We start from the raw sequence: 26,367 nt of genomic DNA, 5'->3' as shown, positions 1-26,367 counted from the left end.
GCGGGTCCGGGCTGGGGATTCGAACCTGCCACCTTAGGTGTACGTGGCTGGCGCCTTAGCCGGTTGAGCTATAGGCGCCGAGCCTCTTTTCCTTCTTAACTTGCCTAGTATGATGGAAACCTCCCCCTTCTCTCTTCATTCCTTTTGAGTCCCACATGATGACGATTATGGTTTTTAGAGTTTATTATGTAGAAGGAAACTTAAACATGTTGATGTAAAATTAGAAATAAGAGTTCCCTGAAATAACTAGAAAGAGCCCTCTTACCTGTTTAACCTCCTCCTAAGAACTTGTTTTTTGCCGTTCATCAGTACATAAATTTTCTAAAAATTTCATATTCAGTTTTTTGCTTTGGTTATGAAAGTATTTTAGCCATAGCTTTTATACACTCATAAAATCATACTGAGATATCCTGATACTATTCTGAGACCACGTAATGTCTAGTGATTTGGAACTGAGTTTTCAGGAAGCTTTTCAGTTCACAGCTTATTTGTAATTTGGAGACTGTCTTCCTCCACACACAGTCTAGGTATCTAACAGAAATAAGGAGATTTAGAAACTTAAATTGAAACAAGCTTTATTATATAGTAGTTTTACATTGTTATTTTTATTGCAAGTATATATGAAACCACAAAAGTACTACAATGGTAACAGAAAGCTAATCTAATATAGGTAAATTTGAGGTTTTGGTATACACAGGTCTCAGTTAATAAAGTCTCTCACCAGTTTTAAGTGTGTTTTCCTATTTTCCTCCTGTGTGATTATACTAATATATTTCTTTTTATTGAAAGCTTGCAAATACAGAAGAATACATAGATGGGGCATTGTCTGGACATCTGGGTGAAGTTTTAATAAGGTAACAAACAGCATTCATGCAGTCATTTATATAAGCAATTACTGGTGAGCATTAGAAATTCTTGTTTAAAATTTAGTACAATTTTGGAATTACTAAAAAAACAAAAATCACTATTAATTTAACATAGTACTTTACAACCAGAATTCAGAAGTCTTTGAAATATTAAACTTGTCAAGGTTTAAATATTCTGAAGCTGTTCACCTTAAGATTTTTCCCATGTCCATATTAAATTTTCTGGCTCTTACCTGTGATCCTTTTCGGTGTCTTTAATTGTAGGAGGTTAGGTCTGAATTTTAGTTGGGACTGGTGCTGGTAAGGATTTGTGTTATGCTTATTTTCTACACTAGCTTCAGACTTCCAAATTCTAGTAATTATTTCCTTGGACAATCATAAAGATGTCATTACATACTAGCCCTATGGTGGAAAAAAAAAAAGGCCATTGTAACTCTTTCTTAAAGAAGATGTTACAAATTTAGCATTCAATATTTTCACAGTGAAAAACTAGACTAATGGTTCAGATGACAGTTTCTGGTTGGAACAACAAAATGAACTATTTTTCTGTTTACAGGTGTAACAATGTCCTTTACATCAGAGGTGTTGAAGAAGAGGAAGAAGATGGGGAAATGAGAGAATAGTGTCTTTTCTGTTTTTTATATATATATTTCTAGACAATAAAGGTTTGTTTGTTTTTCCAACTTGACCTGTGAACTATTCATACTCAGATGTTGAAACAACTATTCACAGAATTAAAAGCCACTCAAATTCACTTAAGGTGGCTTTCTTTTGTAAGCCCAATTCTGGTTTTTTTTTTTTTTTTTCTTTTCTTCTGTAAGGGATGATTATTTGCATGCTTTAGAAACTTTTGTAACTAAGACCTTTTAAAAGCAACCTTTTCAAGTTATTTTGAGCCACATTTTACATGTATAAAGCTAAACATTTTCTTTATATTTTACTTACATGTAATAAATTATGTTTTTATTACATGTAATAAGTTACACATTAATTTATATTGATACAAGGTAAATGCACATATTATAGCCAAAATGGATACATTTCCATACATTAAAATGATTGTGCAGATAGGGCACAATCAAAATTGTAGACTTACATTTAGGCTGAAGGCATACATATGGTTTGTTCACTTGAGAATAAAGTTTTCTGAAGAGAACTTAATGTAAAATAGAAACCAATCTCACAGTGATGTTCTGAGACCATAATCTAGTTGTTTTTACTTAAGTTTTAAACCCAGATATTTTGGAGTTATATATTGTTAAAACGTATATTCTCTAGTGATAACCAAATGCTATGAACTTCCCTACAAGGGAGTTGAGAAAATGTCATTTAAATTCTCATGTTATCAGAAAATGGCTATTATGTTTGAACAGTCATTTATCATATAGTTTTATCAAATTCAGATTTGTATCCCTGAGACGACTCAAAGTATAGATACAAATATTTAGCTATATAGAATAATATTTCACAATATAAATACTAGAAGGCTTCAACAAAATAACTCATTTCTTAATTCTATAGCTCTTAAAATAAGGGTCTGTCTTCCTCAAATTGATGAGGCTAATATATGGGGCAGAATGTTGCCATTACTGAAAGCCAAAATCTACAACATATACCTAAAACATTCTGGCAATGAAATGTCTTAACTGCTCCTTTTCAAGTGAAAAAAAACTCTTCCTCTTGTATTTTTGTTCTTGTATCCTGGCTTAAAAGTAATCTCTGTTTGTTACCAGATGGAGGTTTTGAACGATGTATAAGTCGTCTTCCCACCTGAAATAAGAAAAACAAAATTACTTAATATTCTTGAGAATAACCATTTTTTTTCTTTTATTTTTTTTTGAGACAGTCTTAAGCTGTCGCCCTGGGTAGAGTGCTGTGGCGCATAGCTCACAGCAACCTCCAGCTCGGGGTCAAGTGATCTGCTTGCCTCAGTTTTTCTGTTTTTTAGTAGAGATGGGGTCTTGTTTTTGCTCAGGTTGGTCTCGAACTCATGAGCTCAAGCAATTCACCTGCCATGGCCTCCCAGAGTGCTAGGATTACAGGCATAAGCAACCATGCCCAGCCGGAGAATAACCATTTACTGTTGAAGTGTGTGGAATACCAATATTAACTTGGTTTTTACAGGGAATAATATGGTTTAAAATACTAAGTAGTCACTTAGAAAGGGATTGATAACCCCAATGGATATGTAACACTAGGTAAATGTGAACACTGCAAAAGAAAGCAGGTTTTTTGAAATGGAGAGATTTGGATAAGGTGATCAAATAGCATATGGTTCAAATGTGGTCAGCCTTGAAAAGCACCATGTTGGAGGCCAACATAGTAATTACCATAGGCAGCTGTATTTAGAAATCTTACTAAACACAGAAGACTGTATATTAACACTAGTGTTCCTGTTGGCTCCTGGAGGTGTTCCCAACAGGAGAGGTTTAAGGAAGCCCTACTTCACTCCTTCATTTTCTCTGGGACATACATATTTCAAGTATATCACTGCTGATTATTTTTTTCTCTTTTTGTTTTGGGATTTACTCCCCTTCTTGTTTTTGTTTGCTTTTATAGTTGAATTTTTGTAAAACTTAAATGTTTAGATGAGGAAACTGTATTCTATTAGACACGAGATTTGATGAGACTTCTCCAGTTTTCTTACAAGAAGCAATACTGACATTTTAGCAGGACCTCATGTGAGACATTGCAGAATTCTTTTCTTTTTTCTTTTGAGATAAGAGTTTCACTATGTCGCCCTCAGAGTGCTGTGGCGTGACAGCTCACAACCTCCAAGTCTTGAGCTTATGTGATTCTCTTGCCTCCACCTCCCAAGTAGCTGGGACTACAGGTGCCTACTACAATGCCCTCCTACTTTTTGGTTGTAGTTGTCATTGTTTGGCAGGCCCGGGCTGGGTTCGAACCCACCAGCTCTGGTGTATGTGGCTGGTACCCTAGCCACTGAGCCACAGGCACCAAGCCATTGCATTCCAGAATTTTTTTTTTTTTTAAGAGCCAGAGTCTCACTTTATTGCCCTTCGTAGAGTGCCATGGCAGCACAGTTCACAGCAACCTCCAACTCCTTGGCTTAGGTGATTCTTTTGCCTCAGCCTCCTGAGTAGCTGGGACTGCAGGTGCTCACCACAATGCCCAGCTATTTTTTTTTTTTTTTTTTGCAGTTTGGCCGGGTCCGGGTTTGAACCTGCCGCTCTGCCACCCTCAGTTTATGGGGCTGGCGCCCTACTCACTGAGCCACAGTGCCTCCCGACATTGCAGAATTCTTAACATCCCTGGCTTAAGCGAACCTAAGTGAGCATTCTTCCCTATCACTTGAGGAACTGGAATTCCTGAATTCCTTTTCTAATGTCAGAATTTATAACTGTCAAAGATCTTTGGTAACCTTTGTTACTGTCTGTAAAAATTGCCAATGATGAGAAGTGTCTTCAGTAAACTTGTATCAGTCTTTGCATATTGTTGATTTATCAGGTAACCATTTTTTTTCCAGTTTTTAGTATTCATGTTCATTTTTTAGTCTGTTAATTGAACAAGCATTTATTGAGTATCCACTGATACACTTGGCATTGGAGATATAAAGGTCACAAAACTCACGGCCTTCAAGGAGAGAAGAAAATATTAAACAATTTAAGGGGCCAAGCGCAGTGGTTCACGCCTGTAGTGCCAGCCCTTGGGAGGCCAAAGGCCGGTAGATTGCCTGAACTCAGAGGTTCAAAACCAGCCTGAGCCAGAGCAAGACCTCGTCTCCAAAAAAGAGCTGGGCATTGTGGCGGGTGCCTGTAGTCCCAGCTACAAGTCCTCAGCTCAAGAGGCTGAGGCTACTTTTACTAAAAAAAAAAAAAAGTCTACTCAAGAACTATAGGAAAATTTGAATTACTTTAAAAGTAACAAGGAACCAGAGGGCAGTTGAAGCAATGAATGAGGAAGATTATTTGACTCAAGTTTAGCTGGATAAGTTAGACGAAGTACTATTTAGGTTTTGTGCCACAGGGACCCTTACATGCCAGTGTGTCAGGATCTATTAATAGCAAAACACAAACCTTTTTCTTCGGCTGTGCTACCGCTCTTTCCAGAGCAGCTTTTAGCCTTTCCTCCTGGTGTCTTTGTTTTTCTTTCAGTTTCTCTTCACGCAACCTGTTGCAGGAGAAGAAACATCTTATAAATCCTAGAAAGTAAAAGAGATCCACCTCATTACTATTAGGTAATGAACCATCTACATGTAAAACCTTTACATTTAAATGAAGATGACACTTCATCTTCCTCCATGACAATGGCTTTTGAATCCCGGTAGTCGGGTAAATCAACAGTGAATAGGGTTTTGTGAGATGGGAAGGAATTTCATTTCACCATTTGGGAAGCAATAATCTACCCAGTTACTGGGCAAAAATGAAACCAAGCACTCTCATAACCATAATTATATTTAACTTTAACTTATTTAACTTTAGTTTGTATACTAGATACTTGAATTAACTTTCAACTGTTTCCCCCCCCCTTTTTAGACCTTTCAATTGAATGTGACATACAGAAAAGTACACATAAATGTATAGCTCGATGAATTACCACAAAAGGGTACGTTCCAGTTTTTTTTTTTTTTTTGAATAATATCTTCAAAAGCAAGAAATGCTGTTTGTCTAATTCTCTTTAGGCTTTTTGTGAGGGAAAAATAAAATGAGATAATCTCTGCAGCCCATCTAGTGGAAGATAATGAGGAATAATAGGTACTCAATAAGTGATAGCTATTTTAGTGGCCTATTTAATTATGTCCTGTGTCAGGTTATATGTTAGGGGGAATGGAAATAATATTTACCAAGCACTTTTTATGCAAAATTAGGTGCTATGTTAGGTGCCTCCAAGCCATAGGGAGATTTAACTAAAATTCTCTTTTGAATAAGAATGAAAATAATTGAAATTACATTTGTGTATCACTGCAGAAAATAACTTGGAATTACACTTTGAGAATATGTTGGCTACTGTAAAAAATGCAAATGTTAACTGTAATCAGTCACAGTGAGGTCATCTTAAGGAAGGAGTCATTTCATTTAGAATTTTCTTTTTTTAGAGAAAGGGTCTTAATCTGTCATCCAAGCTGGAGTGTAATTGTACAATCATAGTTCACAGCAGTCTTGAACTCCTGGGCTCAAAAAAGCCTCCTGCCTCAGCATTCTGAGTAGGTGGGACTATAGGCATGTGCCAACCACTATGCTTAGCTTATTTTTATTTTTTTTTTTAATACGGATGGAGTCTTGCTATGTTACCCAGGCTTGGTGTCTCAACTCCTGGGCTCAAGCAGTTTGCCTTGGCCTCCCAAAGTGCTGAGACTACAGGCGTGAGCTGCTGCTCCTGGCCCCCAATTTTTTTTATTAAAAGTTTGCTGTATGTTTAATATCCCTTCAGGATCACCATAATATATTCCAGACTTCATTTTTGTACAGGAGAAATACAAATTTAAAAGATACAGAATAGTAGCTATGTAATGTAGAGGTAATTTAAAGTATACAGGCCAGATGATATGCAAATGTTATGCTATTTTATACAAAAGATAGGACTATCACTTGGTGCCTGTAGCTCAAGCAGCTAAGGCGCCAGCCACATACACCCCAGCTGGTGGGTTTGAATCCAGCCCAGCCCACCAAACAAACAATGACAACTACAATCAAAAAATAGCCAAGTGTTGTGGCAGGCGCCTATAGTCCCAGCTACTTGGGAGGCTGAGGTAAGAGAATGGCTTAAGCCCAGGAGTTGGAGGTTGCTGTAAGCTGTGACGTAAGAGCACTCTACCCAAGGCAACAGCTTGAGGCTCTGTCTCAAGAAAAAAAAAATTCTACAAAAGATGTGATTATCTGCAGGTTTTGGTGTCCTCAGGGTTCCTGAAATCAATCCTCTGCAGAGGGACAATTGTATGTACATAAAGCTTATTGCTGGGGGGCCTAATATAGCCACACGCAAACCCTTGCCCCTCCTCCTCCTCTTCTATGACAAAGGCACAAAGGATCTGGCGAGCCCCACCCCCAGAAGTTCATGCCAAAGACCTAACTTTCCAGGCAAGCTGTGGAATTTGCCCACCCCAGCCCCCACATAAAAGTAGTCTCTAACTGCCACTGAGGGCAGCTGCCACCTGTACACTGCCCTGATGGGTCACCCACCCTCTGACCAAACATCTCTACTGTGGCCTTCTCTCTGGGCTACATCATTTACAACTTTCACTTATTTAACAAGTGTGGGTAGTTACTCACTGAGGAAAACCTCATTGAGTGGTTTGGAGTTTCATAGAATCCCTTCATAGATGGAGTCTCCCTATAGTTTTCCAATGTAGGGCTCCTAATTCTATATCTTGGGTCATTCACTTCAAGTGCAGTTCTCTTTTCACGTTATACCTCTTCAAAAATTTGCATATAATTAGCACATTCACCCTGAAGATTCACTTTTCCAGGCTAAAAGGACCTTCTTGTCCGTCCCCAAATAGGCCTTGTGTCTTGTGAACTCCATGTTCACTTCCTTCTTTACAATGCCCATTACCATTGGTGGTGGCGTTTATTTAATAAGAACGTTTGGTGAATGTGTCTCTCACACCAAATGACAGCTCTGACAGGAGGGCACATCTGGGTTTGGTTTCCCCTCTTTGCAGCCCTAAGATGGCACTCCTTGACGCATAAGAGACTTGCTAAAAATGTGTGAAACCCATGCCAAATCAGCTACTCATTAAGTAATTCACTCTATATCATACGACACTGTACTTTTGCCGCCGTTCTTTCTGTTTCAGCCTCTCAATTGCTTCCACATTTTCTTTGGGAATGGACTCTATGAGGTCAGTTAGTTCCACCAGGCGAGACTCTACTTTTACCAGCTTTTGAACTGGGTTGAGGCTGCCAACCTCCGCATCTCCAATGCAGACTCTGTACACTTGATTAATTTTTCTACTAAGTGAATCTATCAGTTTTTCCTGAGATTAAGAGCAGAAAACACAACATCACATCACTATTCAGTTGCTCATTCAACAAATGTACAATTCCATTTACTATAGTACAGTGCTACTAAATGTTTCCCTTTTTTAGAAGAAAAACTTTAATGTGACGTAGACCAGTGAGAAAATGCAGCAGTGATATTTAATCTACATCGTAATTTTTATGGATTGTTTTCTTAAAAAATATTTAAGTCTAGATATTAAAAGTATTAGTAATATAAGACAGAATATCTTTTTGCTTGGATGTTTTTGCATACCTGATTCCCTAAGCATTCAAGTAGAGACAACAAACATTTAAAAAAAATTTTTTTGTCACTCCTGCATTTCCTTTTGGCACAATATGTGAGCCCCCATTTTTTTGCATTTATTACTCTTGCTGAATGATAATCATCCTATATAACAGTTATTTGCAAACATGCCTTCTCTCTCCTAGACTGTAAGCATCTGGAGGGCAGGAGCTGCTTATGCTTACATTTACATCTAAAACAGTGCCTTGCACATAACTATGCATTTAATAAATGTTTGCTGAATAAATGACTGAGTGCATTCTCTCAGAGAAAAAAACAATTCAATGCAAACAGGTTCCCAGGCTGGCCCTTCACTCTTCCCATTGGGAAGCCAGTGCAGTATTCTAGTCTAAACAGAAGTTTAGGCCAAACCTTGCTGATCCCTGTACCTCGACACTGCGCTGTTTTAACCGCTGGTGGATACTCTTGAGCTTGAAGGTAACATGTCCTGGGACCATAAGAGCATTGTCCTCCTCTTTCTCCGTTGTTGCCCGGGTTTGCGGGACATTCGCAGCTAAGAGGAGCTCAACAAACTGCTGGGCAATGCAAATCGTTCTCCAGGTAACATTCTGCTGCACTTCCTGCTTCTGCTGCTCAAGAAGATGAGAGTCACCGTAAAGCAAAGGACAAACAATATAATGAAGACAGAAATGGCTCCTGGAGCCATGGGAAGCCCCTCCTGGATCCACAGACTCCTTACAGAGCCACCAGACTTAATTATTAACATAAGCCAAGATCTGATACCAAGAGAGTACTTCCCACAGTGTCTCTCCTACTTCCTAGCATAAATCTCCCTTTTTTCTGTCTGAAGTAAAACTTGCAATGGTTCCTATTTATATTAAAAACATGATCTTTATAGAAAACTTGGAGAAATTCAAAATAATAGAAAAAAGCAGGGGGAAAAAGCCCCCCCCCCCCAAAGAGCACAGCATGTTTCCTGTTTAGAAAAATTTCTTTTTCTTTTTAGAGGAAAACATAGAAGAAAAAGGAGTAAAAGTAACCTATTAGGGACTGGAATATGCATTTCATACGGAAAAACAATACTGCTGCCATAGTACCGCGGGGCGGGGGGAGGGAAACGTTAACAAAAACTGGTTTTAAGAACAAAAAACTTTAATATGAGAATGGTGCCCAGTGGGTAGATCTCATGAACACAGAGCTTCAGAGATGATGGGCAGTGGGTTTTCAGATGTCTTTTTTTTATTTTCTCTCTCTCTTTTATTTTTGGTAAGTCCCCTCATCAAACAGGAGAAAAGGATAAGAACAGATGTTTTCTTCTTGAGACAGCAAGGTAAGGACAAGAGATAGGAAAGGGAGATTAAAGAAGCTAATTGATGTACGAAAAAGAGATTGGAAGGCGGGGCCCAAAAAGCAAAAGGGCAGAGAGAGAAGGGACGTTTCAGTCCGATCCCTGGAACCGCCACTAGAGGGCAGGCCCGGCACAGTGCACCGCAGAGAAAGCGCTGCCCCGGGGAGGCTGCAAGGGCTCAGAGGTGCTCCGGAGTCTGCAGGAGGAGTGGTGGGGCAGGATTGTTATGAAAGACTGAAGAGAACTTTAGATGCCTTTCAACAGTGACTGGAAAGTGACACAACCAAAGCAACGTTTTAGGACTCCTCAAGTGTATCAAAACCGGCGAGGGGATGGGAGGGAAACATGGAGTTGTCACCGCAAGTCCTTTCCAACCCCAATAACCCAGTAATTCCAGTCCCTGTCTCATTCTGCTGTGTACTGATGGTACACAGCTCTCCCAATGCACCTGACCGGCTCCCTGTGCAACAGGAGAATAAAACCACAGAGAAACACATTCTGCAAAGTGAACAGTGGAATAGTTTATGTTCCACTTCTTGTTCAATGAAAATGGACCAAACTGCTACACAAAACAACATGGATGAATTTCGCAATGTTGACAGAAAGAAACCAGACATACTAAAGGAGTCTGTTTCTATTTAACGCAAAGCTCAAAACTAGGAGAGCTAATTGATGGTGAGAGAAGCCAGGAGAGTGGGAAAGGGGGATAGTAAAGATTGGAGGAGGGTATGAGGGACGTTTGTGGTAGGGGGTTTGGTGGGGCACCGATAATGGTCTATTACTGGATCTGTGGAACAGAAAATTCCCTGAGAGGTAAACTTATGATTTGGGCACTTTTCAACGTTACATTATACTTGAATTTAAACTTTTAAAAATAAAATACTGGGGCCGTGCCTGTGGCTCAAAGGAGTTGGGCGCTGGCCCCGGCCAAAAACTGCAAAAAAAAAAAAAAAAAAAAAAAAAGTAAAATACGGGGTCAAGGAAAAAAAAATCAAGAGATTAAATAGTTTGTGTAAAAGTTTCTTTAAAAAGAATCAAATATGCATTTCACAGTTACAGCTCCAAAGTAACTATGATAACTTACAAAATTAGGCATGTCAATTATAGTTCAATAAAGCTGAAAGCCTTTAAAGAATTAGGTGCAACTATGTTTACTTATAAAGGATTATGTTTTCTGCATTTTTGAGATCTGAACAAACATGAGTGAAGCAGGCAGATTCTGCTTTCCCTCCCCATTTTCCTTCTCTACCTGTGCATCTCCCATGTTTCATATTTCTAAGAGACACTATGAATTATGAGCCCCATTTCCCTAGAGCATACAATACATGCATGCCAAATTTGCACTTGTGACCAAAATTGTATGGATAGTCTTTTAAAAAGCAGTTTTCAGATCAATTCTACCTTCTCTGTTTAGGCATCTGGTTGCCTCAGTGTAATGAAAATACCACTGTTTAACCCAATGCCCTAAACTTGGATGAAGGGGGCTTGGTTGGAGGGGGGCAGATGGGAAGGAGAGAGCATGATCTTTTGCATCTCAATTAGTTTCAGAATTGTTTGAAACAGAGTTGAAGGATAGAAATGACTCAGGCGGCCACTGACAATGAATGGATAAACAAAATATGGTAATATGTACAACAGGATATTACTCAGCCTTAAAGAAGAATGCAATTCTGATCTCTGCTACACTTTGGAAGAACCTTGAAAGCATTAAGCTAAGTGAAATAAGACACCAAAGGATGACTACTGTGTGAATCCACATATATGAGGTACCTAGAATAGCAAATTCATAGGGAAAGAAACAGAATGGAGGATTCTGCCATGGCCTGGGGGAGGGAGGAATGGGGAGTTATGTTCAGTGGGTACAATATTTCAGTTTTGCAAGATGCAAGAGGTTCTGGAGATTGGTTGCAAAACAATGTGAATTTTCCAAACGCCACTGAAGTGTACATTGAAAAATGGTTGAGTTGGCCGGGTGTAGTGGCTCATGCTTATAATCCTACCACTTTGGGAGACCAAGGTGGGTGGATTGCCTGAGCTCAGGAGTTTGAAACCAGCCTAAGCAAGAGAGAGACCCCATCTCTAAAAAATAGCTGGGCACGGTGGCGGGTGCCTATAGTTCCAGCTACTCAAGAGGCTGAGGCAAAAGGATCACTGGTGCCGAAAAGTTTGAGGTTGCTGTGAGCTATGACGCCACGGTACTCTACCAAGGGTGACAAAGTGAGACTCTGCTCAAAGAGAAAAGAAAAAGAAATAGTTGAGTCCAAATACTATATTGAAAAGATGAGAAAGTTCTAGAAATAGATAGTGATGGTTACACAACATTGCAAATGTACCTAATGCCGCTGGATTGAGCACTTAAAATGATTAAATGGTAAATTTTATGTTATGTGTATTTTACCACAGTAAAAAAGGGGGAGATGGTAAAAAAAAAACAGCACTGAACTGAAAGGTGGCCATCATCATATTTCTTGCTCTAGCAATGCACAACGCCATCCCCTGCTAATTCAGGGCATGGTAACATCCCAAGAAACACGTGTTAGAGGCTGTAAACAGCTTGAGCTTTTTGTAACCCCACCCACCTGTGGGTAGGGGAGGACAGTCATTTTCTTCTGATATAGTTCCCCCAAATCTACCTCTGTTTGGAAATCAAGTTCATGAATGTGATATTAGCCCTACATAACAACTTTGAATTTTTAGGTATTTCATTTGAGGTTTTTACTAAGGGGCCAAAGTTAGATGGCTCCTGGTGTGGGTCTGAAAACTAACCTTAATCATTCATTCAACAAACATTTACTGAGCATGAACATTTTGGAGACACCAACCTGAGCTAAGGAAGGGTAAGACAATCTCTGCCCTCAAACCGGTTTGCATCCAGCTGGGAGAGGTGAACTTGTCAATAAAAAAGTGTACTAGCACATGTCAGGGGTGCTTTGGTAACGAGTTTTATCTATGAGGAAGATAAAGATCTTTCCCAAAGAAGCTGAGTCTACTACAGGCTCAGTGTTGGGTAAATTTTCTCTTCACTGCTTTCTCTGTTAATTACTTGCTGTTAATTAAATTACCACCAAAACCATCACAGGCAGTGAAGTACTTTCTATATATACACTCTGACTAAAAGAAGTGCTATTCATAGCGCAAAACCTCCACATCATGGTTTACAATACTTAGAGCAAATAGTTTGTAGGAGAACCCCAATGCCAATGTCAATGCTTCCTGTCTATGTAATTCTCTGTTACATGTTGGCAAGATAGTGCCAGGCTGGATTTTCGCGTCTGTCATCAAACTGGAGCTTGTGGTTTGCTTTACCTCCCTTATTCCGATGCTTAGTACACAGCGAATGCGTATCGTTATCATCACGAGCCAAAACGAATGTTTACCGTAGGCAAAGAATGATTACCTGCGTTTCTGAATTAAATTCTCCAAAACTAAATAGCCGGGCCCTTAATTCCAATTCTGCTGCTTTTTCCTCTTCTCTCACACAGTTAGCCTTTAGCATTTCCTTGTGCTCCAAAAGAAACTCTATGTTGGCATTTCTATTGCAAAAGAAGAAAGAGACCCTCGTCTCAAACTTGTGGTTTCGTGAAATAGCATCAGCTGGGAGCTCCAAGCTTAGGCCAACATCCTCTGTCTATGGAGCCAAACAGTGAAGACCCTGCCAAAGTACCCACGACTTTTCAAGTTAAAATGTGAAAAATACATGTACAATTCTTACTTTTAACTCCACCAGAAGGCATCCCCCCGCCGCCATTGTGGTCCTCCTCATATCCCCCAAACAGAGAGGAGCAGAACTGAGGGGTCAGGAATTCAGGTTGTGGTGTGTTCCAGGACATCAGTCAGCATTCTCAACCTGGTAATCAGAGTATCTGGAGAGCCAAGGGAAAAACAGAGACTCCAGACTCGCTCGCTGAGAGATTCCGATATAGATGCTGGAGATAGATTCTGATCTGGAGCCTCTTTTTCTGCCCTTTTGTATCCACCCTGCCCCAGAAAATCACACTGGGAGTGGGATACTCCGTCCACTCTCAGAATTGGGAAAGATACAAGGGTTAATGGTTAAGGATACAGAAGTGGTGGGCACAAGAGAATGATTTTTAGTGTCTTCCCTTCTGAACAAGTTAATTTGTTCCAAAGTTAAATGTAGTTTGACCTATTGTTTAAAGAGACTGCCAGGCGGCGCCTGGGGCTCAAAGGAGTAGGGTGCCGGCCCCATATACCAGAGGTGGCAGGTTCAAATCTGGCTCGGCCAAAAACTGCAAAAAAAAATAAAAAAATAAAAAGACTGCCATCTGCAGAAAACTGATCTGAAAACGGTTTCATACATTTTTATAATGCATAGATAGAAGGATCCGTTGTCTGTGATTTGAAACTTTTTCAACTGTAATAATATAAAATTTTAGGGTAGGAAGGAATTTTGTGAATCATCAAATCCACCCTCTTTCCCCGACAGGAAACCCTTCTGTAGTACCTTGACATGCTGATATGTACATTTTAACACGATATAATAGTTAATCACAAAAATTATAAGATGATTATTTTGCTGAGAGTCACAGCCAAGGAAAATGCATTTGTTAGCATTATCGTCCAAAGCATGATTTGATTAAGGGAATGACAGCTAGCCACCCTATCAAGGGTAAAAGCTACACCAGATCAAAACTACACTACTATTTTAATTCTTTTTTAGTCTTTTTCTTGAGACAGTGTCTTACTTTGTTGCCCTGGGTAGAGTGCCGTGGTATCACAGCTCACAGCAACCTCAAACTCTTGGACTTAAGCTATTCTCTTGCCTCGGCCTCCCAAGGAGCTGGGACAACAGGCGCCTGCCACAACACCCGGCTATTTTTAATTTTTGGTTGTAGTTGTCATTGTTCAGCCTCCCAAGCAGCTGGGACCACAGGTGCCTGCCACAAGGCCCCGCTATTTTTTTTTGGTTGCAGCCATTATTGTTGTTTGGTGGGCCCCGGGCTGGATTCGAACCCACTGCCTTGGGTGTATGTGGCTGGTGCCTTAGCCACTTAAGCCACAGGCACCGAGCCAGAAATTCCATTTTTTTTTTTTTCAGAGTCAGAGTCTCACTATGTGGCCCTCGGTAGAGTGATTCCATTTCTTAACGGAATAAATAAGTCAATAGATGTTTTAAATGACTTACATTTTATCCTGTATAACTTTTTCTCTTTTGTTTACATCTTCGAGATTTTCGTCTACATCCTGGGAATATTGGACCAGAGTAAGATTCTGCTCTTCCAGCTCTGTAAGGACTGCGAGTAATTCTTCTGGTTCTTTGAAATAAAGCACTGGCTCCTAGTCAATCAGTAAAGAAGAAAATAATTCACTTAAGAACATGCTGCCTGCATGCATGTGACTTACCTAGAAAACACAGTGGTGTAAAGAAATTCTGTTCCAGTTACAAGACAGATGTGGTGGAGAGCTGGCTTGCAGGAAGAGGACATTTGGGGAGGCTGGTAGAAGATGAGAGGCATTAGAGAGGGGAAGGGAAGAAGGTGGGAGAGACACTGAGGAAAAGAGAGAAGAGGAAGTGGAGGTGAGGGAAAGGGAAAGACAGAAGAGAAGGAAGACGACAGGTGGCTGAGTGAAGGCCATCATTTCCCCACATTTTAATTACTTTACACTTCCCAAATTTCTAAGATTAAGTGTGTATTACTTTAAGCAATTAAAAAAAAAACCAATTACTTGCAGAATCACATGCATCATTATTGGCAGTAGCCAAGATTTGGAAGCAACCTACACGTCCATCAGCAGGTGAATGGCTAAAGAAAAAGTAGTCTCTCCACGGGAATATTATTCAGCCTTAAAAAAGGAAGGAAACCCTATCATATGCTCCAACACAGAAAGCCTGGGTACATGATGCTAGGTAGAAGAGGCCAGTCACAAAAGGTACATATTTCCGCTGGTACGAGGTGTCGAAAGCAGTCAGACTCTTAGAAACAGAAAGTAAAATAGTGTGGCTGGGTGTGGTGGCTCAAGCCTGTAATCCTAGCAATTTGGGAGGCCCAGGTTGGGAGGATTTCTTAAGGCCAGGAGTTGAACACCAGTCTGGGCTACATAATGAGACCCCCATCTGTACAAAAAATTTAAAAGTTAGCTGGATATGTTGGCACAGGTCTGTAGTCCCAGCTACTCAGGAGGCTGAGGTAGGAGGAGCCTCTTGAGCCTAGGATTTTGAGGTTGCAGTGGGCTATGATCACTGCCACTGCATTTCAGCCTAGGGAACAGAGTGAGACCCTGTCTAAGAAAATAGGAAAAAAGGGGGGAGGGGAGGCGCCTGTAGCACAGTAGTTACAGCACCAGCCACATATACTTAGGGTAGTGGGTTCAAACCCAGCCTGGGCCAGCTAAACAACAATGACAACTGTAACAAAAAATAACTAGCATTGGGCAGCACCAGTGGCTCAGTGGGTAGAGCGTCGGCCCCATATACCAAGGGTGGCTGGTTCAAACCTGGCCCCGGCCAAACTGCAACAAAAAAATAGCTAGATATTGTGGCAGGTGCCTGTAGTCCCAGCTACTTGGGACGCTGAGGCAGGAGAACCGCTTGAGCCCAAGAGTCTAAGGTTGCTGTGAGCTGTGATGCCATAGCACTCTGAGGGCAACATAGTGAGATTCTGTCTCAGGAAAGGGGAGGGGAGGGGAGGGGAGGAGTGTTTAATGGATGTGGAATTTCAGTTGTGCAAGATGAGAAAGTTCTAAAGATCTGTTGTGGAATTTATGGGTCTTTTTTTTTTTTCTTTAACTACAATCAAAAAGATGACTTGGGTAAGGGCGTGTAATATACAATACTGAATGAGCTTTTTTGCTCCTTTTGAGTTTCTGTGGTTGTATTTAGGGTAGGGTTAGCTCAAGTCAATCTTGTGGCAGTGAAGGACTGTTTTGTCATAGGCCTATTGATATCTTACAGTTCAGCTGCCCAATACATCTCAAGCTCCAATAAAATAAATGATAAGCAATGAGAAAGTGCCTACTGTAAAAGGAAGACTGTACTATGTGTAATAGATTATATCTATCTCCTAAATTATTACCTGGTAGACATTTTTCACAAAATGATGACAAAAAATGGACAATATATCCAATTGGAGAACAGTATCAAAATCTTACTGCCCTCTGGAAAGTTTGTGGAGTGTTTGGAGTAGAACATTTTAACTTCAAAAGAAGAAATGAACATCTATACTTTTCACCAAACACAATATTTAAATCAAGAAATAGAATCTGGTTACCAGCTCAAAGTCCACATCCTCCAAATTGAATTCCGAACTGTCTTCCGAAGTGATACTTTCAGTCTGGCTGTACAAGAAAAAAGAAAATGTCTGATTTCTGAACCATGTTCTGCCAATAGCTTTGCTTTCATTTCTAAATTGTCTTTGGAACCTAACTGTAACACTGCTCTTTTTAATAGCCCGTCTAGCCCTTTTAGGGAACCGCTGATTGCAGAAATCAATGGATCCCATGAGTAGGCAAAAGAAATCAGGTTTGGTCCCTGCAGAGTTGGCATACACAATAAGGCCACGTGGAAGGGCCATACCATGAGGTTCTAATTATTTGAGGTGCATCCATGTAGGTAACTTTCCTCTGTCACTCTGGGAAGGGTAGAGTGCCATGGCATCAACCTAGCTCACAGCAACCTTAAACTATGGGGCTCAAGAGATCTTCTTATCTCAGCCTCCCAAGGAGCTGGGACTATAGGCTCCTACCACAATGCCTGTCCAGTTTTTCCTTTTTTGCTTCTTCTTGTTTATTTTTTAGTAGAGACAGGTTCTTGCTCCTGCTCAGCCTAGTCTTGAACTCCTGAGCTCAAGAAATCCACCTGCCTCAGCCTCCCAAAGTGCTAGGATTACAGGCATGAGCCCCCACACCTGGCAGAAACTTTTTGTTGTTGTTGTTGAGACAGAGTCTCACTCTGTTGCCCTTGGTAGAGTGCTGTGGAGTCACAACTCACAGCAACCTCTAACTCATGGGCTTAAGTGATTCTCTTGCCTCAGCCTCCCAAGTAGCTGGGACTACAGGCGTCTGCCACAACACCTGGCTATTTTTTTTTTTTGCAGTTGTCATTGTTGTTTAGCAGGCCCAGGCCAGGTTCGAACCCACCAGCCTCAGTGTACATAGCCGGCACCCTAACCACTGAGCTACGGGTGCCACCCAAAGTGACTTTATTTTTAAATAAAGCCTGCATTGCTGTATCTTTTTGTCTTTTTAAATGTAGTCTTATTGACAAGCTAAACTAGTGCTCAAAATGAAAGCTGTATCACAGTCTTCTGGATATCTGCGAGTATAACAAATTCAAAAGCAGGTGTTGCTTTTCAAAATAGCTTCAAATCAGGCTGAGGAGTTGCTTGGGGTGGCAGGGGGATGTGCAATAAGGAACATCCTTAAAGAATAATGTTGCTGGAAAGTAGTTCTGGAAAAAATCCTTGAAGGAAGATACCTTGAAGATGATTTGCGGCTCTGTGACCGTAGCACAGTGGTTACAGCACTGGCCACATACACTGAGGCTGGCAGGTTTGAACCCTGGGCCAGCTAAACAACAATGACAACTGCAACAACAAGGAAAAAAAACAGCCGGGCATTGTGGCAGGCACCTGTAGTCCCAGCTACTTGGGAGGCTAATGCAAGAGAATTGCTTAAGCCCAAGAATTTGAGGTTGCTGTGAGCTGGGATGTCACAGCACTCAACTGAGGGTAACAAAGTGAGACTGTCAAAAAAAGAAAGAAAGGAAAGAAAAGAAGAAAGAAAGAAGGAAAGAAAATGATTGGCATATGAAAGAAGCCTGGGCTAAGGAGAGGGTGAGGTGGCTGTTGGTGTGATGAGGCCATTACCACTTTCCAGGATGTAGCGAGAAGGTCAGGGAGGGAGGAGGACATAGGTATCGGAGTGACTCATGGGAGCCAAAAATAGAGAGGTCCGGCCCAAAAGAGAAGAGACAAAGATGAGTCCACCATGTGTGGTCTGGAGCCTGGAATAGTGATAGTGGGGGAAGAAAAACAGTTTAAGGAAGGGGTAAGAAAAAGACTGATGTTGGGGACATGAGCTTGTGGGGGGACAAAACACCAACCTAGAGCTGCACTTCGGGCAGCTGGAGGTCAGGGGTGAGAAACAAAATACAGGCCCCGGACGCAGACTCCACTGTCCAGCCCTCTCTTCTCTCGGATTCAGTGATACCCCTTTCCAGTCAGTCTCTTTCCACGTTGATGATACTCCTGTGATCTTTCGGGGTTCCTCGTCTACATAAACATCTGTTGCTTGTCATTTGTCTTCCCTTCTCTTTCTGCCCATTCTTTTGGGGAGACCTCACCCTCTCTCATGGATTCAACCACTGCTAATGCACTCATGACTCACACACCTCAATCTCTCTTTTCTGAGCGCAAGACTTCAATGTCCATCCTCCAACCGGACGTCACTATCCACCCAGCTTCTTTCTAGGAATGTGGGCATTATCCTCAACCATTGTCTTTTCCTCGAACTTCCCTCAGTCTTGACTGCCAGGGGACTATGGAGGCCCCAGGCCCAGTTCAGGCTTCCTCTGGGTGCCACTAGCTAGTGGCCCCCAGCATCTGAAAACACTTTGACTCAGCAGGCACGAAAAGAAGGAAACCCAGCAGCAGAAGCAGCAGAGCTGGGGCAAAAGGGGAAGTCACGGCAGTGGCAGGCAATTAGCAAAGTTTTATTTTCTAGAACACACCTAAACGTATAAGCAAATAGAACACAATCAAGTTTATAAGCAGACAGAACACACTTAAGAAGGTATGGGTCTCTTCCTCTCGAATAAGGAAGGACCCCCTTCCAAACATTTTCCTTGTATTTATTCCCCAATTCTTAGCTTTACTCCCCCTATTCCTAATGTTTATGCACTTCTTAATTCAAGTTCATGCATTTCTTTCATGTAGGGTCTTTTATTTTTATTTTTGTTGTTGTAGTTTTGGCCGGGGCCAGGTTTGAACCTGTCACCCTCAGTATATGGGACTGGTGCCCTACTCCCTGAGCCACAGGTGCCACTCTCCTATAGGGTCTTGATCAAGGTGACTCTACATTATTCTTAACCAACTTCTCCTTTGGAAAGCCTCCAAGATATTAAGAGGGCATTGATTAATCATGGGACATTAACTTCTTTACAAAGTTTCTGCCGATCCGTCCCTCTGTGGGGGTCTTAGGAGTTGAGCAGTGTCTGAATTTCAAAACTTTCTGACCATAATCTTGGGTGGTTCTGCTGTTGCAGTAGCTCAGATTAGTCCATCTTCTCTACCCTGTTCGTGTCTAAGCTAAGGAACTATTTCCTCTGTCTCAGCAGTTACCCACTTTTCTTTTCCTTCTTCCGTTGTTCCCTGTCTCTAACATTTACGTGAGCCTTTCAAAGTCCTGACATCTCTCACGGCCTCGCCTTCCCCAACCCACTGCCACTGTCTGGGTTGGGCAGTGGGTTCCCTCTCACCTGAATTGTGACAAGAGCCTCCTAACTGGCTCCTTTACCTCTAGCTTTGTCCTCTACCATTTCCTTCTCTAAAATACTGATGCATCCGTCTTAATAAAATGCAAGTCTGATTAGGTCTCTGTCACACTCTTGCTTCAAACCCTCAGTGGTTCCCAGGCCCTTGGAGTAATGCACAGCTTCCTTGGACAGTATCACCACTACCTGCTCTTGGTGCAGTGCCCGTGAACCCCCCAAGAGTCCTGCTTTTACCTTGCAAACAGACCCTCTGAACAGAACCATTTCTGTGTGCCAGAAAAACTGTGTCCCCTTCCAGAGCTTGTCCTCAATAACTCCTCTTCTCACCAGTCTCAGCTGAGATGCCATCTGCTCTAGAGAGGTTCAGGCGCCCTCACCCTCACCTCTCCTTGGAGTTAAGCACCCTACTTTTGCATGCCTGTGGCCCTCTGAGCTTATCCTGCCGATGACATTATCACATTGTATTGTAATCACCTCATCCTTTGTCTTCCTCTCTAAATGGTAAGCACCTTGAGGGCAGAGATTGCCTTTTATTTTGGGGGACCTAGGGTACTCAGTGACAATTTATTCAATGAATGAAAGAGACTGTGATAGCAGTGAGCTTACTGAGGGAGCAAATGCATTGTCCACATGTTACCCTGTTCATCTAGTTGCAGAAAAGGCATTTGGCAAAATTCACTCACTTATGATTAAAAAAAAATGAAAAAGTGGAATAAAAGGGAATTTCCTTAACTTATCAAGTATCTAGAAATATCCTCCAGCTAGCATTATATTAATGGTGAAAACCTGAATCCTCTCAAGGCTGGGAACAAGGCAAGGATGTCTGCTCCCTCCACTTTCCTTCAACATAGAAGTTCTACCCGTTGCAATAAAGCAAGAAAAAGGGAGAAAAGGTTTACAGAACGGAAAGAAGCAAAAATGTCCTTATTTGCAGATGATCTGATAATCTGGAAAATCCAAAGGAATCTTCAAAAACAAAGCAAAACAAAACAGAACAGAACCTTGAAACTAATTGAGATTGGCATGGTCAGAGTATACAAGACAAAGCTACAACAATCCATTGTATTTCCATAGATTGTCCTTGAAGGCATTGCCACCAAAATTAAAACTATGATACCACTTGCCATTTCTCTAAAAGAAAAAATAGGAAAATATTTTGGTATAAATCTAACAAAACATGTACAGGGTTTATAAGCTGAAAACTACTCAAGGTTTAAGAACTCCTAAAAGATCTAAATAGACTGTGTTCATGCATTGGAAAAGACAACATGGTGAAGATGTTAGTTTTCCCCAAATTAATATACAGGTTTCTGTTAGTTTCCTAGGGTTGCTGTGACAAACACCAAAATGAGGTGGCTCATTTAAATTTCTCTGTAAGTGGCTCGGTAAATTTCTCTTCTTGTCTCAGGGTTTTGGAGGCCACAGGTCAAAAAATCAAGGCATCAGCAAGCCATGTGCTCTCTGAAGGCTCGAGGGAAGAGTCTGTTGATGGCTTTCTCTCACCTTCCTGTGTTACTAGCAACCCTTGGCGTTCTTTGGGTTGTGGACACATCACTCCAATCTCTGCCTCTGTCATCACATGATGTTCTACATGCGTCTCCCTGTTTCTTCCTTTTATAAGGACTCCAGTCATAATGGATTAAGGGATCTCTCTAATGACTCAACTTGAATACATCTGCAAAGATCCTTTTCCAAATAAGGGCCCCTTCATAGGTACCCAGAGGTTAGGACTTCAATATATCTTTGTTGGGGACATAATTCAACCCATAACAAGGGTTAACAAGAGTTATCATAATCCCAGATTTTTTTTTGTAGATATAGACAAGATAATTTTAAAATGTTTATGAAAAGGCAAAGAAACTAAAGTAGATAAAACAGTTTCAAAAGAGAGGAATTATATGAGAAGAATCAGTCTGCCTGATTTCAAGATCACATGGTAGATAGCCACATAGATCAATAGAACAGAATGGAGAATCCAGAAATAGGCCCAAACAAATATGCTTAACTGATTTTTGACAAAGATGCAAAAGCAGTTCAATGAGAGAAATCTTTTTGACAAATGGTGTAGGAGCAATTGATATACAAAGGCCAGAAACAGAAACACTTCAGTCTGAACCTCATGTCCTACAGAAAAGTTAACTCAGAATGGAAAACAGATCACAAATTTTACTATTAAACTATTAATAGTAAAAGAAAAAAATATAGAAAAAAGTCTTTGGGTCTCAGGCTAGGCCAAGAGTTTTAGAATTGACACCAGAAGCATGATCCATAAAAGACAAAACATTAATAAATTGAACTTCAGCAAAATTAAAACCTTTCACTCTACAGCAGTGGTTCTCAACCTGTGGGTTGTGACCCACAGGAACTATATTAAAGAGTCATGGCATTAGGAAGTTTGAGAACCACTGCTCTACAGAGACCGTGTTAAGAGGATGAAAGGACAGTCTTCAGACTGGAAAAAGTATTTGCAAAGTATTAATACACATTCCTCAAAGAACTGCAATCTAACATATAAATAATTTGCAACAGAGGATTCTGGAAAGATGGCCAATTGGTAGTAACCCTCGGCAAAGGCTCCTGAGCAGAAGAAAAAAAACTAGATGGAATAGGACTCTATGAAGCCAAAGACAGGGAGCTGAGCCAAGAAAGAAGTTTGGCAAGCTGTAACTCCAAGGAAGAGCATCCAAGAAAACAAATTACAGGTACAAAGCCTATCGAGTAGAGGACGGGAGACCTCTCTCTGCAAATGAGCAGGGAACAAAAGAGCTCTCATTTTACCTCACTAGAGAGAGCCACTAAACTCCAGGTCTCTTTCTCCAGGGAGGTCCCACTTATGAACCTAGACACCAACCGGCCAGGCATGAAATTGAACAGATATTTTCCCGACAAGTCCAAACTCCTAGTCCACCCTTTCCCCCCTCACATGGTGATCTGAGTTCTGCCCCCTGCAAAGCATAGGGTGTTTGGTCTTGTCCTGAGAGAAATGGGCATAGCATGGACCGCCAAACATCAGGACAGAATCTGTGACTAACAGGGAAGAAAGAGGGTGCCAGAAGAAAGGGACACTTGGTGGGAGGAGGAGCAGTCCCCTGGTTATGACTATGCCCGGCCAGTGGTAGTGTTTGACCCCCAGTTCAGGCTGTGTCTGGTGGGACAGGGTGCAGAACCCCCAGCTCTGATGGCACCTACAGAGGGAGAGTGGTTGCCCCATGTGGACTGAGTTCGGAAGACAGGGCTGGTCCCTAGCCCCTGCTGGGCCTGCAAGCAGAGGCTTGATAGGCGTGGACTGTGACCTAAGAACAAGGCCATGGTCCCCTGATTCCAACAGAACCCTCGAGCAGTGGCTTACTGGGTATGAACCGGTCCCCTGTCTCCACCAAGGCTGGTGATCAGAGGCTTACCTGCTGAGGACTGAGACCTGTGGACGGAGTGCGGTGCCCTGACTCCAACAGAGCCTATGAACAGAGAGGCCTGCCAGGCAGTGGACTGAGACTGGCAGGCAAAGGCATGGTTCTCTGACTCCAACTGGTCTGGCAAGCAGAGGCTGTATGAGGACTGAGACGGGTGGATGGGGGCCTGGCCACTGACTCCAGCTGGGCCTGTGAGCAGAGGTGTGGACTGAGTCTGGTTGGTGGGGGTGTGGATCCCTGGCTCCAATTGTGCTGTTGGAGACTCTTGAATCCCTCTCTGTTGGGCAGGGTTTGCACTGCCTGAGACAATTTGGTTGGAACCCGTGTCTGGGGCTGTCCACTTGGGGACATTTCTGAGGTTGACCTTAGAAGTTCTGTAGTGGAAAAGAACTGAAGGGTGGGGGCTGGGTGCTACAGCTGTTTATATATCTTCACAGTCAAGATTTAAACCTAATACTGTGGTTTCTTAGGACAGGGTAGAGGTTGGCTGATATCAAAACAGCTAGCTTGTGTTATCTCACCAATAGGTGCTTAGAGTTTCTGCCTAAAACTCTGAAAGGGGCCTTTGTAAGGTTGTAGGACATAAGCCACAATTACAAAGCCTAGAGCTTTGTAAAGGCTATCTCTACTACCTGGGAACCCCAATTCAATCTCACCCTACCAGTTCTAATAACCAAATAGTGGAAAATAAACATGATGCAGACCCAACAGAAAAACTCTGGTAACATGAATAATGAGAGTAGATCATCCTCTCCACAAAATGACTAAGAGATACAACTGAAGATGCCATGCACAGACAAATGGCAGCAATGTCAGAAATCGAACTCAGAATATGGATGGCAAATAAGATAAATAGAATGGAAGAAGAGATAGAAACTGAATTCCAAAGAGCAGTTCTAAAGTTGTCTCAAGAAATTAATAAATTCAAAGCCCAAGTCACCAAAGATATGGACAGAAGGAGAAAAATACAGTAGAATCCCTAAGTAATAGAGTTGACCAGGCAGAAGAAAGGATCTCTGAAACTGAAGACAATGCTTTTGAACGTTCCCAAACACTCAAAGAGGCAGACAAATAGAGCAAAAACTGATCATTCCCTGAGAGAGCTGTGGGATCACTGCAAAAGATCAAACATTCATCTTATAGGAATTCCCAAAGGAGAAGAGGATGGTCCTAAAGGTATAGATGCTCTACTTCAAGAGATTTTGGAGGAGAATTTCCCAAACATTGCAAGAGATACATTACTTCAGATAGCAGACAGTTTCAGAACCCCAGCAAGACTCAATCCAAATAAAGCATCTCCTAAACACATTGTAATTAACTTTGCCAAAGTTAAGACAAAGGAGAAAATTCTGCAAGCAGCCAGACATAAGAAAAGCATCACCTACAATAGTAGAGAAATATCAGAATGAGTGCAAATCTCTCAGTTGAAACATGTCAAGCCAGAAGAAGATGGTCATCAACCTTCAGTCTCCTAAAACAAAACAACTTCCAACCCAGGATCCTCTATCCAGCTAAACTGAGTTTCATTTGTGATGGAGAAATCAAATACTTTAATGACATAGACATGCTGAAGAAATTTGCCATATTAAACCAGCTCTCCAAGATATTCTCAGACCCATCCTCCACAATGACCAGTGCAATGTTCTACCTCCAAAGTAAACTCACGCAGAAATTGTTGAACAAAACCCAACTTCCACAGTGGGGAAAGGACTAAAAATGTCCACTGGACATCCGAAAATCATGACACCCAAAACACAACCAGGCGTATTGATTCTTGCAATTAATGTGAATGGTTTAACTTGTCCTCTAAAGAGGCACAGGCTGGCTGACTGGGCACATAAACTCAGGCCAGATATCAGCTGTGTACAAGAATCTTACCTTACCTTAAAAGATAAGCATAGACTCAGGGTGAAGGACTTGTATAATACAGACGAACGGAAACCAGAAAAAAGCAGGGGTTGCAATTTTAGTAGCAGATACAATTGGCTTAAAACCAACCAAGATAAAGATAGATAAGGAAGGTCACTACATATTTGTCAAGGGAAACACTCCACATGAAGAGATTTCAATAATTAACATTTATGCACCCTACCAGAATGCTCCTCAATTCATAAAGCAGACCCTAATGGATATGAAAAACTTGTTATCTTCCTACACTATAATAGTTGGAGATTTTAACACCCCTTTGACTATTTTGGATAGATCCTCCAAGAAGAAACTAAACAAAGAAATATTAGACTTAAACCTGACCCTAGAACAAATGGACTTTACCGACCTCTACAGAACATAATAAAACTGAATACACATTCTTCGCATCAGCCCATGGGTCATCCTCCAAAATAGGTCATATCCTAGTACACAAGTCTAATCTCAGCAAATTTAAAAGTATAGAAATTATTCCTTGTATCTTCTAGGACCACCATGGAATAAAAGTTGAACTCAACAGCAATGGGAATCTTCATACCCAAACAAAGTCATGGAAGCTAAATAATTTTAGGCTGAATGATAGCTGGGTCAAAGACAAAATTAAGAAGGAAATCACCAAATTTTGGGAACTAAATGATAATGAAGACACAAATTATCAAAACCTGTGGGATACTGCAAAGGTAGTCCTAAGAGGGAAATTTATAGCACTGGAAGCCTTCATCAAGAAAACAGAAAGAGATGATGCCAACAACTTAATGGATCATCTCAAGCAACTGGAAAAGGAGAAACACTGCAACCCCAAACCCAGGGAAGAAAAGAAATAACCAAAATTAGGGCACAATTAAATGAAATTGAAAACAAAAAGATCATTCAGAAGATCAACGAAACAAAAAGTTGGTTTTTTGAAAAGATTAACAAAATTGATAAACCTTTGGCCAACCTAACTAGAAATAGAAAAGTAAAATCTCTAATATCATCAGAAACGATAAACAACAGACACTTCAGAAATTAAAAAAAAATCCTCATTGATTACTACAAAAATCTATTCCCAGAAATATGAAAATCTGAAGGAAATAGACCAATACCTAGAAGTATGCCACCTTCCTAAACTCAACCAGAAAGAATTAGAAATCTTGAATAGACCTATATCAACCACTGAAA

General features: G+C 41.1%; 2 protein-coding genes across 2 annotated transcripts in view; one reads left to right on the top strand and one right to left on the bottom strand.

Moving 5' to 3' along the window:
- SNRPF (small nuclear ribonucleoprotein polypeptide F) overlaps window positions 1-1,554 on the top strand; it is a 7,557-nt gene extending 6,003 nt beyond the window's left edge. The window contains exons 3-4 of the mRNA XM_003783341.2: window positions 790-854; window positions 1,423-1,554. Coding sequence (XP_003783389.1) covers window positions 790-854; window positions 1,423-1,489 — 132 coding nt within the window. The 3' untranslated portion in view covers window positions 1,490-1,554. The remainder of the gene's footprint in view (window positions 1-789; window positions 855-1,422) is intronic.
- A 940-nt stretch (window positions 1,555-2,494) lies between these two features.
- Window positions 2,495-26,367, bottom strand: part of CCDC38 (coiled-coil domain containing 38) — a 62,763-nt gene continuing 38,890 nt past the window's right edge. Inside the window, exons 10-15 of the mRNA XM_023509433.1 lie at window positions 16,650-16,716; window positions 14,567-14,718; window positions 12,818-12,953; window positions 7,598-7,803; window positions 4,904-4,997; window positions 2,495-2,636 (exon numbers count right to left, since the gene is read on the bottom strand). Of these exons, the coding sequence (XP_023365201.1) occupies window positions 2,523-2,636; window positions 4,904-4,997; window positions 7,598-7,803; window positions 12,818-12,953; window positions 14,567-14,718; window positions 16,650-16,716 (769 nt within the window). The 3' untranslated portion in view covers window positions 2,495-2,522. The remainder of the gene's footprint in view (window positions 2,637-4,903; window positions 4,998-7,597; window positions 7,804-12,817; window positions 12,954-14,566; window positions 14,719-16,649; window positions 16,717-26,367) is intronic.

The sequence above is a fragment of the Otolemur garnettii genome, unplaced genomic scaffold (assembly GCF_000181295.1).
Source record: "Otolemur garnettii isolate 467f Iridium unplaced genomic scaffold, OtoGar3 scaffold00007, whole genome shotgun sequence".
In the NCBI taxonomy this organism is placed as follows: Eukaryota; Metazoa; Chordata; class Mammalia; order Primates; family Galagidae; genus Otolemur; species Otolemur garnettii.
Note: the sequence above shows the minus strand (reverse complement) of the source record. Positions and strands in the feature narration are given on the sequence as shown.